This window comes from Canis lupus, chromosome 18 (assembly GCF_003254725.2).
Source record: "Canis lupus dingo isolate Sandy chromosome 18, ASM325472v2, whole genome shotgun sequence".
Classification (NCBI taxonomy): domain Eukaryota; kingdom Metazoa; phylum Chordata; class Mammalia; order Carnivora; family Canidae; genus Canis; species Canis lupus.
In genome coordinates, this window is record NC_064260.1 from 43,436,151 (window position 1) to 43,450,455 (window position 14,305).

Below are 14,305 nucleotides of genomic sequence, written 5' to 3' on the forward strand. Positions count from 1 at the left end.
CCTCTGCCTAGAACCCAGGTCTCACCCAGTCCTGTCCCCTTGAGGAGACCCTCTCATGGACTCTCCCTAGAAGATTTTCTCTCTAAAGATTGACCCAGTTATTAATGGGGAACTGAACCTTTCTCTAGGCTTCTCTGTTTCTCCTCCCTCACACCAGGACTTTCCCAGATTTCTCTCAATTGCATTTCCTGCAGAGAACTTCTCATTTGCACCCACAGACACCCCATAGCTGGTTTCCCACATTCTAAGAGTAGGAGCCACTTTTCCTCCTGCTGCCATGGTTGACTTCTTGGGATTCTTCTTATGGTTTTTCTGTTCCTTCCAGCACCTCTACCCCTGCTAGTTTGGGGCCACGGTTCCTTTCTGGTCTCTCCCCTACGAGGGCTAAGCCTGTGAGTTCTTTTACAGAACACAGACTGCTGGACACTCAAACTGCTGGCAAGGCTAGGGCCCCAGCTTTGGTGGGTCAAGAGCCTCTGACCAAACCTCACTGGTCTCTCTGGCCTCCTGAGAACTGCGGAGGCTCTGTCCTTACTTCTTTCCGAAGAAGGGGCAAACTGTTTCACAGCTTGTGGGATCCTATTTGCAAATCTGGACTGCCTACTGGTCACACCACTCCCTTTTCCTTCAATGTAGCACCCAGAAAGGAGCTGCAGTCACGTGCCCTGCAGGAAACAACTCCCCACCTCCAGCCCCAAGAACATCCCATTACCTACTGCCAAAGGCTCTTCTCCCTGCCTGTGGGCCCAGAGGAGTGGCCACTTTACCTTTCTTGCTATCTTGGCTCAGCCTCCTTTCACTAGGACCAAACAGTAGCCACCTTCTGCTCAGATGCCTGGCTTTTGCTTCCAGGAAGTGGTCTTGGCCTAGAGGTTAATAATTGTTGCTTAAGAGTGTGTGCTTGCCTCAGCTGGGAGCATCTTCAGGTCAGGAGTGTGTGTGTAAGACAACTTCATTCTCCAGAATCTTCTGCTGGAGAACAAAGCTATTGTAGCTCCTGAGGCCAAGCCAAAGTCACATTAGAGAGAAGCCAGGAGAAGGGAGGGGGGACGGGCAGGTCCAGGTCTTGGTGGGAAGGAGCTTCAAAGCAGATCTAAGAATGAAATGAACCCCAAGCTCCTCCCTTTTCCCCCTTTCTCATTCTGTGCAGGGCATTTTGTGTATCCTTGGGCCCTCTCTGAGCCCCTGCCCACACGAAGTTGGGGTGTGGTGTATTAACAAAAGTCTTTCTGTGGCCCAAGGCTAGAGACCATCATAGAAAAGCCCACATATGCTGCAGAGAGAGGCCGCTCTCTGGCCAGATGGCATGAGGCAAAGCCAGCATCCAGGCCCTGGGCCTGGCTGCGGGCAGATCTCAACCACCCAGCCAGAGTCCGTGCTTGCCGCCTGCATCCCCTGCACACCACACGGTGCTTAAGTGGCTGAATCAAGATAAAGGATGGATTGAGGGCCTGGAGAGAGCCCTGCTGCCACTGACTGATCCTCAGCCCTGGAACTTTAGGTGGCCTGAGAGGCAGAGGCACTGCAGGATAGCACTCGGGAACCTCATCTTAGGCCTGGAGTACTCTGTACCATTCTGGCTGACTGACTCCCCAACTCTGGCCAAGCTCTGGAGCTGCCACTAGTCTGCTCTGGTTGCTCCTAGGGGTCTCCTGCTTCCTCCATCTCTACCCATCCCTCTCCTCCCTGCCAACTCTGAGGAGGGGTGAGAAGCTCGGCCTTACTGACCCCTGGTTCCCAGACCTCCCACAAGATTGATGACAACACAGCTTTGCTCAGACAGGATCAGATGTTTATGAAACAAGTGAATATTCACAAACTGTGGGAGAAACACACCTTCCCAGTAATAAGAAAATCTCTGTATAAAGTGCATTTTGCCTGCGACCATCTCTTCCCCATGCTGGCCCTTGGATCAGGATTTGGGTCAATGCTCTATGGCAGCCCCGAGGACACCTGGGCCAGAAGAGGGGAGGCATGAAGCAATCGTGGAGCTCTGGGCCACGGGATGCACTGTCCTCTTGCCCTGCCCCATCCCAGAGTAGACCCCTCTATTCCACTGGGAATGGGCCAGCTTGCCAGGGATGGTGAAGTAGGGGGAGGTGGTCCTGCCAACTTGTACCTCAGGGAAGTGGGCCATCATCTAATAGGCAGGAAAAGGGAATCATCCTTGTATTTGAAGGTGCTGCTAAACAAATACTGACTCTGGCCCCAAGCCTTCTGGCATTCGCAATTCCTCAAAATAGCCCTTCCAGACTCATTCTACTCCCCTTCTGGCAACAGACCCCAATTCTCTTTCCTCCTGGCTGGAACTAAGGGAACAGAGAAGACCCCAACCATCCCACTGCTCTGAGTATATACCATCACCTGTGTCCTGCTTCCCCCACAATATTGTGGGACATTTTTAGTGAGGGTGACATACATACAACAGTTGGACTCTAAAGGCAGCTCTCTGGCTGAGAAAACCTGAGGACATCTCAGGAAGAAGCCTGTCAATGTGCTGGACAGCTGTAGGAGACAGAGGCCTGACCCCAGGGTTCTGGTCTGAGGACAGAGGAGGACAATGAAGGACAGGGCAGGGGCCAAGGGAGTTAACAGCTATGAGGCTGGGAAAGGTCACAGGGGAGGTAGAGAGGAAAAGGCCCAGAGGCCAGCTTAGTGTTACATGTGAGGACAAAAATTCAAAGAGGAATTAGCCTCTCAGTTACGCACACATCTGTACACACACACACACACACACACACACACACACACACTCTTTGTGGCTCAAGTGCAGGCCACAGGGTGGAAGGAAGACTTGCTCTAGCTGACCATACAGTCCTTTTCATTATGTCTTTCTCAACACAGGCGTTCAACAGTGGGAGGACTGAGGTGGGAGGCCAGGCCACTCCTGGAATGCAAGGCCTTGGCTTCTCTGGGTCAAACCTCCCACCTGCTGCTTCTGGAAGGGTTGGCGGGCTGGGTGAGATCTCTACTTAGACATTTCCCTACTGTCCCTGGCAGTTCCCACCCAAGTCTGTCTGCCAGGGTCCTGGTATCCAGCTATTGGGAGAGCTGACACAGCAGCTTGGATGCTGACCAGTCCCAGGCAGGCCCCAGAAGCCTACAGACCACAGGACAGAATGGCTTTCCTGGCTGAGTGTCAGCTGACCTCAATGGCAGCACTATGGTGTGGCCAGGGGAGCCAGGGGGCTTTCTACCACCAGGAACCTGGCTTCTTCCTAGTGGAGGCACTGAGTCTCCACAGTTTGCACTGAGGCTGGCTCTCAGCTTCTGAGGAAGGAACAGTAAAAGCTGGGATTCAGTTCCTAACTTTAGGTTTTCAGTCCCAGAAAGGTAGATGCACTTTTTAGGCTAGCGTCTACAGTACTGTGTATATGGCACACTAGTCAGGTATTGGGGTGTACCTCCCTATGATGGTGGTAAGTTTTCAGATCTGTTTATAGCCTCATGTTCAGTCCCAGATGCCTGAGGAGGGGTCTGGAGGACCCAGTGGCAGGAGATTTTAAAATCAGAAAGAAGCCAGACCTGGTGACTGTGTCTGGACAGCATGTGTCTCCTCCAGCCTGCCCAGCCTCCAGGGTCTAAAGCAGGACCTCAGCAGGGCTCCAGCCGCTAGAATCCCACGCTCTGGACAAGAGCCAGCAATGTTGCCCTCCTGCTCCTCAGTCTGATGCGATGAGAGAGGGAAGGAGGGGGGCTCAGGGTCAGAGTAGGGTGGAGCAGATGCCAGAAACCCAGCGAGGGTCCTACTACTCTTCGATTCAGACAAGGCAGCTAGTCACAGGGACAGGTTTGGCTGAAAGTCACTGCCATGACCTCTAGCCTGGTGTCTGGAGGCTGAGGTGAGCTGCTACATGTGTCCCTCCAGCCCAAACAGTGTTCAGAATCACAAGAGTGTAAACAGATGCATGCACACGCAAACAGGCACACCACTTCTTCCTCCGCACACGCGTACACACATGCACACATGTTCGCTCAGTCTCTGTCGATGACCAGCTTTCCTGCAGGCTGCACTCTGCTGCCATGGTGGCTGTTCGGGCTCCCAGGCTTTGCTCACGGAGCTACAGTGCTGCAGCTGAAAGAGAAAAACAAGTGCAAACAGAAGCATTCAGAAGGCTGCTTGGTTGCCGAGGGACACAAACTCCTCTGGCTGCTTCCCTGGGGACACTCAGGCTGAAAACTAGGAAGAGCCTCATGTGAACTGCACCAGCCACAGCACCTGGGGAGCCAGCGGGGGCCTGAACACAGTCCCTCTGAGGCAGTGACACAGGACAGGCTGTTCCCTGCACACCTTCTGAGCCTCCTGGCGCCAGGCCTCAGGGCAGGAGAGGAGGGAGAGGAGGCCATACACCAGACTCACCTGGGGCCCTGGGTGATACTCCCTGATAGGACAAGGGCAGTTTTCAAATCAAGACATAGTGGCCAGAGACACTCAGAAAACAAATGAAAGAAGCCAGCTGGGACGTGAAGATGAAGGCAATGACTGAGTTTAGAATCAGCAGGTGAGCAAATGTCCACATACAGAAAAAAGAACCCTGGCACTGTGTGAGAAGATGGGGGGGGGGGGGGAGCAGTCACGGAGACACAAGGAGAAGTCATTTTAAATATTTATAACATCCTGAATTTGGGGCAGAGGGAAGAAATGGCTCGTGTCTGATAACAAAGGACAGGGTAAGCCAGTCATAATGCTGGGTTGCCTGTTTAAAAAGGTCTAGTGTCTCTGAGAGTGTACAGACATGTGGAGTTTCATTTAAGGTTTGTGCAGTTTAAATTATGGTGAGGCAGATAATAATAAGGCTCAGTATACTTTGTGGGTCAGGCACTATACACTTGTGTTATGGCTGACTTGTGTCCCTCCCTCGCCAAATTTGTATGTTGAAGGCCACATAATGTGACTGGATTTGGAGAAAGGGTTTTTAATGAGGTAATTAAGTTAAAATGAAGTGATTAGGGTAGGCCCCAATCCCATATGACTGGTAGCCTTATAAGAAGAGATTATGACACAGGCACACACAGAAGACCATGTGGGAATATAGGAAGAAGGCAGCCATCTATAAGCCAAGAAGGTCTCAGAGGAGACCAACCTGCCAGCACCTTGATCTCAGATGTTGAACTCCCAGAATTGTGAGAGCATAAATTCCTGTTGCTGAAATTCCCCCAGTCTGTGACACCTTGTTATGGCTGCCCTAGCAAACTAATACAGCTTGTGATTCTGTTAATCTTGAAGATAAGGCCTCTATTTTTACAGATGAGAAAACAGGAGGTAGAGAGGATAAGTTGCCCAGGATGACAGCATCAAAAGTGGCAAAGCCAAGTCAGGAAACCCAGGTCTGACACCAACACCCAGATTTTTACCATTAAGTAATCTATCATAGCATTGCTCATCAAGACTTACAGAATAGAAAAGGAAACTCAATGTGGTGGCACGAAGACCAAAACACATCTGAGCAACATAAATGGAGGGTAAATGCTCTGAAGAGTCAAAGACACTGGAGTTACAGATTCAGACAGTGTTCTGACACATGCAACCCTTTAAAGACAAATGTGAAATTTGAAGATTTTATCCAGATTATACTAAGTTATCTAGAAGCTAGGTAAAATAAGGAGCAAATGTAAGAGCGGGTACCGGAATGGGTCAGTACAGTCTCGTTCTTTAAAATACCTATTATTTTCAGTAATTGTTTCCTTTAGGCTTGTACCATAATAACTTAGCCATGTTTTTCCTATAAATAAATATTTTAGTTTCTTTTCTTTTCTTTCTTTTTTTTTTTTTTTAAGATTTATTTGAGAGAGAGAGCACAAGCTGAGGGGTTGGGGCAGAGGGAGAGGGAGAAGTAGACTCCCCGCTGAGCAGGGAGTCTGATGTGGGGCTTGTTCCCAGGACCCTAAGATTACAACCTAAGCTGAAGGCAGATGCTAATCTACTGAGCCACCTGGGCGCCCCAATGTATTAGTTTTTAATATATTCTATACACACACACACACACACACACACGTTATTTGAAACATGCTGTGATATATATTTTACCCACAGGTCTCTCTCTCTGGCCCCTTTTAAGCCAGAGCTGACTTTTCTTCTGAAACTGAAAATTTCAGTATTGGAGAGCATCCCATAACAGGTCCCCTTACCGAATACCTGTATTTATCATGTTTTCTTTTTTTAAGATTTATTTATTTATTCATAGAGATGCAGAGGGAGAGAGAGAGAGGCAGAGACACAGGCAGAGGGAGACGCAGGCTCCATGCAGAGAGCCCGACATGGGACTCGATCCCGGGACTCCAGGATCATGCCCTGGGCTGCAGGCGGCGCTAAACCGCTGCGCCACCGGGGCTGCCCTATCATGTTTTCTCCACCTTTAGGGATGAGGGAAGATAAAGAACACATAAAAATTCTTTAGAACACAGAGTATTACTCTGGGGTTCTTGAACTCTTTCGTGGTCCAAGGATAGGTTGAGGGGGCAATCCATGAGGACCTTGAAGTTCTGTGTACATTTTTCTGTATGTGTGAATAGCTACAACTTCCTGGGGAGGGCTCCACCCTTTATCAGACTCTCCAAAGCATGGGCAACCCCAACAAAGTTTGAGAACCAATACCTAGATATGGCTGGAAAAAATGTATTATGAAATGAATTTCACTTGTTGCAGAAAGGGTTTTTAATGAGGTAATTAAGTTAAAATGAGGTGATTAGGGTAGGCCCCAATCCCATATGACTGGTAGCCTTATAAGAAGAGGTTACTAGGTTACTAGGAATTTAAAATTTTACTTGTGGCATGCATTGTACGTCTGACAGGACTGAGGTAGAATTCAAAGCAATGAAACCTTTATACCTGGGGAAAGAGAAAGCTGCCTCTTTTCTAGATTCTCTGATCAAATTCCTGGCAGCCTAATTGTATAAGCAAATTGTTTATTTGTAACCAGTGCTCTTCATAGCTTCTGGCAAACTTGCCTCTAAGTGCTTCTGATTGTTGCTTATAGAGCTAGGGCTTAGCAACAGAAAGTGAGTGGCTCAGAGGATACTGGGTATGCGTTAATGGACAAAGGATTTTCAGGTTCCCTCTCCATCTTAACCCTACAAGGGAAGAGATGCACGCTTACTTCATTGGGCCATGGCACCCCACAGTGGCTGTCCAGGGGCTAGGGGGGCCTTTATGGAAGAGTGGATGAGTGCTCTGCCTTCACTCCTGAGATCATGGGAATAATGGATCCATGTACTTGCTAACAACATTGGCTTGCTTTGGGTTCAAAATGCCCTTTTCAGGGACAAGCTTATTTCAGATACTTAGACTGTCTTTTGCTACAAAGATTCAAAATCCTTTTTTCTCTCTCTTTTCCTTTTTTTTTTTTTTTTAGCTGCTCATCTTCATTATGTTTTCTCAGGGGATGGCCTAAGACTTTCCAGGTCACCATATGTAAAGAAAACACTATTTTTCAATCAGGTGACTTTGTGAGCATCTTTAATCGAATTTCAAAGATGATTTTCTAAAATGCTTTGCCTGTCAACTTTCTTTAGTGATTCTTTTACACCCCACAGTGAAAATGACCCATCATACAATCTGTCAATGGCATTCACTGAATTCAAATTGGGCTATAATAAATCTCATGTACTTTAAAGTATGATAATCAAGAGGCTATGTTCTTTAACGTGTAACAGTTTCTTTTTCCATCTGGCACACACTGGTAATGAGTGGGTATCCCAGTCTACTACAAGAACCTAAGATGTACCCTGTTGCCTCCACCTCTAAAATCCCAGCAATGTATTTGTCAGCTCCTCAATTATTCTACATTACAATTAAACGTTTTCCAAAGGAAAACGACAACAAAAAGAACCAATGCCTAAACTTAGAGTAGTGTAAGCAGTCAGGTGGCTCTAGGGCTAACACTTCAGACCCATGTTGACTTGGGCATGATTGTGCTATGGGACAGGCTCAGGAAGGGAGCTGGCAGTGTCTGGGCCACAGATTTGCCCCAGTGACCCAAGTCCATCTATGGCAGGTTCAAAGACACAAACACAGAGAACCATGGTTTGGAAGAACCATCTTGTTCTTGTCCACAAAGTTAGTCAGAGGCCCGGTCAACTAGTTCCTCAAGCTGCTTGATCAGCAGATGACTAGATAGTTCCTGTGCTCTTGTTCTCAAGCCAGAGCATAAGTCTTCAGATAAAAAGGGGCTGGGGAAATCAAATGATACCCCACAGAAGTGATGACAGCAGCACTAAAAGAAATAGGAGGAATGGCTTGCAGGAGGCACCAAGGAAAAAATCAACTCCTAAAACATGCACTGCAAAATCAGTCTCTCAGTTGTCTGACTCTTCCAACCTGTCGCTGAACACAAGAACCACAGAGGCAGCTGCTGGAGCACAGAGTGAGTTGACGATTACCTCCTTCAGCGCACCTAGTGTTAGGGTCACCCCTGGGGGTACCTGTGGATGCTAACAAGAAATCCCCATCTGTGAGTCCACCATTCCCCTGATCCTACCCAGGAGGGTGTGTGGATGAAGTATATGCGTGAGCTCGGTCAGCAGAGGATATCTCAATGGCTCAAAGTTGCTAGAAACTTCGTTTGGAGCCCATAACCAAGTCTTAGTGCCCAGGAGCTTGAAAGAGGTGGAGGGCTTGCTACCAGCTCCCAGGTTAGGAATGGGGAAGTACAGAGGTACGGCTGGGCCAGGCTGGGGTACAAAGCTGGGCTCTCAGCTCCGTCTCATTCCTCGTGTCAATGGAACCCTTTCCCTTCCTGCACTACACAAATCCTACAGCAACAGTAAGAGGATGTTAGTCAGCCAAATGCATCCAAATTCTCATTTCCAGGGTGAGAAGTACAGAGAGGCGACAACTCAGCAGGCAAAGGCTCCCAGGCAGAGTGCAGAAGGACCGCGGCATGCTCACTGGTCTGAGCAGAAAGCCGGAACACCACACTGAATCCACTTCCACTATGAGGTGTTTGAGATTGCCCAGTGCCTATCACACACGTTTCATGCAAGGAGAGATATACAACTGAAGAAGTGCCAAAATGATGATGAGGAGATTCCAGACATCTGGTTTTCTGCAGTGAAGCCCCAGGGCTAACCCAGCTCTGGTGAACTGTGGGCAGGGGAGGGGAGGAGAGGGGCGATACATGGCCAGAAGCCTTTTGTATTCAATGGGGCTTCTCAACAGATCCCTATGTACCAGCCCAGCGACAGGCAAGTGGATCACGTGAGCTGGTTCCCCATGGTAAAATGATTGGACCAATAAGAAAAATCTGTACACAATTGGAGGCTAATAGAATCCTGAGCAGTCAGCAGCTTTGGGGATTATGGGGAAGCCTCTGAAATGATAGCTATTTGGGGGCTGGCTTATTTTTCAGTTTAGTGAACATTGTACAATAAAACCACATGCAGAATAGACATGGGTGTGGGTTTTAGGTGAGCATGAAACCTACTGGTATCAGGGCGTGTTTTACTGTAAGTCACTGCCCTACAAACTGCCACAAGTCTGAGACATTGGAATAACAGAATCACAAAACTATAGAGCTCAGGGCGTAAGGGGGCCTCCAAAGGTACAGGATGGAGCCTTTGGGCTGGTAAAGAATGATTAGTCACACCTTACACATACAAAATCTCAGAAAGGCTAAGTATCCTGTTCCAAGGCACACATCTAAAACTGACCAAGGGAAGAGGGGAAAAGGGACAAGTCTGCTTCTCAGTAGAATACTGTGTCAACTTAGGCCACATGATCACAGCGCTGTGGTCCATTTAGCCCAGAGTGCTGCTTCTAACGTAACAACAACACAATCCAAGATGCCCAGAGAAGTGTATGCAAGATGATAACGTGACTTCATCTCTGTGGTGCATTTAGCTTGTTCAAAACCTTTGTGTATACGGTTTTACATTTTCTTCCCTAATGTGTATGCTCAATGGGCAGGGCAGGTGACAAGATGCTAATATCGCTATTTTACTGAAGGAGATGCTGAATGTTGTGAGAGCCAGGCACTACCACCAGACTACAGTGAAAGATAAGTATACTCTCTTCTCTCAGGGTTTCCAAACAATGCCTTCTTCCCCAGTCTGTCTGGCCTCCTGGCCTTCACCTCTGAGCAAGTAGCCATGATGAAGGGCATAGTAAACCCAGAGCCCTTAAGATCCCAAGAGGGCAAGACCAGAGACAGGCTGACTTCTTCACCCTTGTAAGGTTTTCACTTGGGGTCATGGCTATCACCTCTCAGCTGACTCCCCCACACCACCATTTCCTCTGCAGGGCCCTAGCCCAATGCTTCCAAAAATGCCAGTTTGTTTATTTCACTCTCCTGTTCCAAAATGCTCCTTGGCGTCCAGAGTACACCAAGGATTCACCTGCCTGACATTTAAGACTCTTCATGATCCAACTCAACAGCAGCCTTCTGTTCTTCTAAAATTATTATGATAACAATATCTGTAATAATAATACTGGATATTCATGAACTTATGAGCCAGGCATTGGGCTAATTGCCTTGCATATTACCTAGACACTGTTAATGGTCTACCAGTATCCAACACTTCCTAGCTACCAAGACCTATAATTTGTTCAGGGGCTCAATGGCCTGACACAATGAATCATGACTAGTTTAAGTCAGTGATTCTCAAAGTACAGTCCCAGAAAGGCAGAATCATCAGCTGCTGGGAACTTCTTAGAAATGCAAATTCTCGGGCTCCATCCCAGGACTGAATCAGAAGCTCTGGGGGTGGGGCCCAGCAAGCTGTGGTTTAACAATCCTCTAGGGGATTCTATTGCTCACTGAAGTTGGAAAACCAATGGTCTCAACCAATCCTAAGCCAGGATTGGATCCTGGATCCCCACTTCCCATGGCTGGGGGTGGCTTTGTGATTTGGTGTGGGCTCATGAGACCAATGTGAAAAGCTGGGAGAGGGGTATTCTGGGAAAGCTTCTATTTTCTTGATAAAAAGGAAGAGATGCATCCCCTGACAATTTTTTTTTTTCAATTTTCTTAATATAAAATTGCAACCTCCTCTATGCCCCAACCTTTACTTTCTATCTTCTTACCAACTTAATTTTTTCTTCATACCACTCAGAGCCTCTTGACTCTATTTGTTTATTGTCTGTCTCCCCCAAAGATGCACTCAAGAGGGAAGGGCCTTTGTCAATCTTGTTCAGCACCTCCCAATATTCCAGTGAGCACAACAGTATCCAGCAAACTGTGGCCCAAAACTTGGCGTGTGTTTACTGACAAAGGAGTAATGATGGCTGAGGCTGTGGCAGCCACTTTGACACCATGAAGCAAGAGAGTCTCAGAAAAACTGGCTCTGACATTGCTGAGTCACCAGGCAATGCCCACCTCAGCGCCTCTTGGTAGGTAAGAAAAATAAATCCCTATTTGCTTGAGCCACAGAAGTCAGCTCTCCTACTTCTAACAGCCGCACATATTCCTACCTGACAGATGGATTTAATAATTTAGTCTTTGCAACAACCAAATTTAGGGGTGAGAAAATGAAGTCTTAGAGCCGTTAAATAATTTGTACAAGACCATGTAAACCTGAAGCTATTTTTCTTGTCCAAGATGCCCTCCTTGTGGCCTAAATCCAACTCACCTTTCAGTCCCCAGTATAAACGTCTGTGTCACATTCCCTGATCACCCCAGCCCACCAACAGCTGGCTTATGATAAGCATGGGCAGCCTAAATCATCAGTGTAGGATTTACAAATTATTTCTTTTTCTAAGAAGACTGTTAAATGCTTGTGGATGGGCACCACAACACATCTTATATGCTTATGCTCCCCTCCCTCACACACCTGGTGACAACACTTTCATGATGAATTGGATGCCATTAGCTTACTGAGCAACCTTGACCCAGACGTTTAACCTCTCTATTCTTGATCTTCTCAACTGAAGAGTCAGATTATCAGCCTGGCAAGCTCCAGATTTGTAAGACAGAATGAACTTTGCTTAGTATCAAAGAACTAAGAGATAACTAAGAGCATAGTATCTAAGGCTGCCAGTGCTTCTAGAATAAGCTAGCCCAAATCTATCAGCAACATTTATGACAATGAGCCTAGTAGGGTAAAGGGCACAAGTATCAAACACTTGCTGTCTCACCCAGTACTGGGCACAGACACTCAAACCAGACGGCCCCGCCTGGCCCTGAAATGGAAGGATTGGGATAAAATCAACTGGCTCCACAGAGGAAAAGAAAATCACTCTCCAGTCTAATGACACAGACATGACACATAAAGAACACCTGAGATAATGACTTAAAGAGAAGAGTAATTTATATTTCCCTAAGAAAGCCATGAAAATCCCTTCCTGCTCTGTGGAAGGAACCACTTTTTATTTTGTTTCTTTAATGATATTCAAGGGACTTCCAAGAAAGCTGAGTGCTGACAGGGAAGTGCAGAGCCAAGGCCACAAGGAAGGTGAGAATGGAGGAGCAGCTTTAAGAGGCACAGATGACGGGCAGCCAGATTCTACTGGTCCTCAGCGGAGGCTGGGGCTAGCGGCCAGCGCACATCCCTGCGCTTTCTTTTGAAGGACAGTGCTGCCCTCCGCTGGCCTGCCTATGGGACAAGGCCTGTCCGCAGTGGCAGAGGGTCCTGGAGCCTCCTCATACCTGGCCATGGGGTCATTTCTCCCACAGCTTCACCTCTGGGGCTCTGCTTTATTTTTATTGGATTTGACTCATTTTGACAAGTAGAAAGAGCCAAAAAAATTTTTTTTCCCTAGTTGGTAAAGAAAGAAAAAGGCTTGACTTTTAAATTTCCTTTTAAAATTCAAAAGGTATGGAGATCAGAAGAAATTTAGAGTTGAAATCCTAAAAAGAATCATGCGATACCCACCAGGTTTTTATCTAGTTTGTGGAGTTTTAACCTTTGGCTCCAAACCCACTCCCACCTCTCCCAACTTTCTCCCTAAAGATGAATCTAAGCTGCTGTCACTCACTCTCAGACATCCCTGCATGGCAGCTCTGGGGTGGGCAACTCTGCCACCCTGGCCCGTTTGCTGAGTTCTTCACCCGGTGGCTCCTCGGCTGCTTCCAACTTGCGTTTGGGGGATGCTGGGCCACTGGGTAGTGGTCTTGGGCCTGTAGGGAACAGGTCAAAGCATCACACAGACTGTGCAGAAAGCCAAGATGACCCAAAACTGGGCAGTGGCAGCTCTTTAAGGGGTCAGGGAGCCTGCATCAGCTCCTTAGGCTTGCCCCTCAGCTTTCCTTGCAGCAGTGACTTTGTCTGGAAATGTCTAAGGAGAGCACGCCCAGGCCTGCTAGCAGCCCCAAACTCTGGGGGCTCCAGGCCAGAGACTAATTTGGCGTGTCTGCTGCTCTTGCTCTGAAGGTCAGGCATTCCCTCCGTGATGCTGGATCAGCCTCCTGAAGCAGGAATAAGCAGCACCCTCATCTGTGGAGCCAGTCTGGCTGGGCAAGCTAGAAAAACTCCTGGGGTTCTTGCCGGTCTCATCTTACTGCTATTCATCCCATTGCTGAGGGGAGGAGGTCAAGAATTTGGCACCACCACCAGGCTGTGCTGCCTCCTTGCCCTTGCTCCTGTTCACACTGTCCCCTCCACATAGCAGGCAGAGTGAGCTTTTAAAAACACAGACCAGCTCCCACACCTCCCGCCGGTGCCTTCTCAGTGCACTGGGGACAAAATCCCACTCCCCACCGAGGGTGCGGAGCCTCAGAGGCTACTCCTGCCACAGCTCATCCCCATCTCATTCTAGCTCCTCCCTCGGGATATGCCAGCCACACTGGCTTCCCCTTCTCTGCTCCTTGCATGAGATGCGCTCACTCATTCTATCTCTGGGTCTTTTCTTGCTATTCCCTTTGCCAGGAAGGCTCTTCGGCCAGTTCACAGAAAGGTGGGTTGTGCTTGTGACTTGGGTCACTGCCGAGAGGGGCATTCCCTGACTGCTCCAATCTAAAGTATGGGAAGGAATCCCTCTTCCCCAACCCCTCTCAAATGAGGTCATTCACCTTTATTTTCCCCAAAAGCACTTGTTAACTGAAATAATCTTGCACAGTTCCTATCTGAGTCTCCCAAGTGGAACATAAGCTCTATGTAAGGGGCACAAACTCATTTTGGCCTTTGTCCTCAGCCCTCAATGACTCAAGTGGCAGTAGTTCTGCAGTGTCCTCTGGATGGACACAGGCCATAGGAGGCCAGCTGCTACTCACCTGCACTGCTCATGCTCCCAGTCTGGCTTGAGCTGGGCTCTGCCACGGGGTTGCTGAGGTCTTCCACACAGGAAGGGACAGATGCCAGCAGACCTGGGAGAGAGGCAAGGGAGCAATCAGGATGTAATCTCACAGGACTGCAGAGGGCCATAGGGCAGTTA

At 48.2% G+C, this 14,305-nt stretch overlaps 1 protein-coding gene across 2 annotated transcripts in view; it reads right to left on the reverse strand.

The window, feature by feature from the left end:
• Positions 1-1,770: 1,770 nt before the first annotated feature.
• CRY2 (cryptochrome circadian regulator 2) overlaps positions 1,771-14,305 on the reverse strand; it is a 35,159-nt gene continuing 22,624 nt past the window's right edge. For both annotated transcript variants that reach the window (XM_025451959.3, XM_049096413.1), the window contains 3 exons: positions 14,145-14,237; positions 12,911-13,052; positions 1,771-4,075 (listed from right to left, as the gene is read on the reverse strand). In XM_025451959.3, the coding sequence (XP_025307744.1) occupies positions 12,913-13,052; positions 14,145-14,237 (233 nt within the window). In that variant the 3' untranslated portion in view covers positions 1,771-4,075; positions 12,911-12,912. The remainder of the gene's footprint in view (positions 4,076-12,910; positions 13,053-14,144; positions 14,238-14,305) is intronic.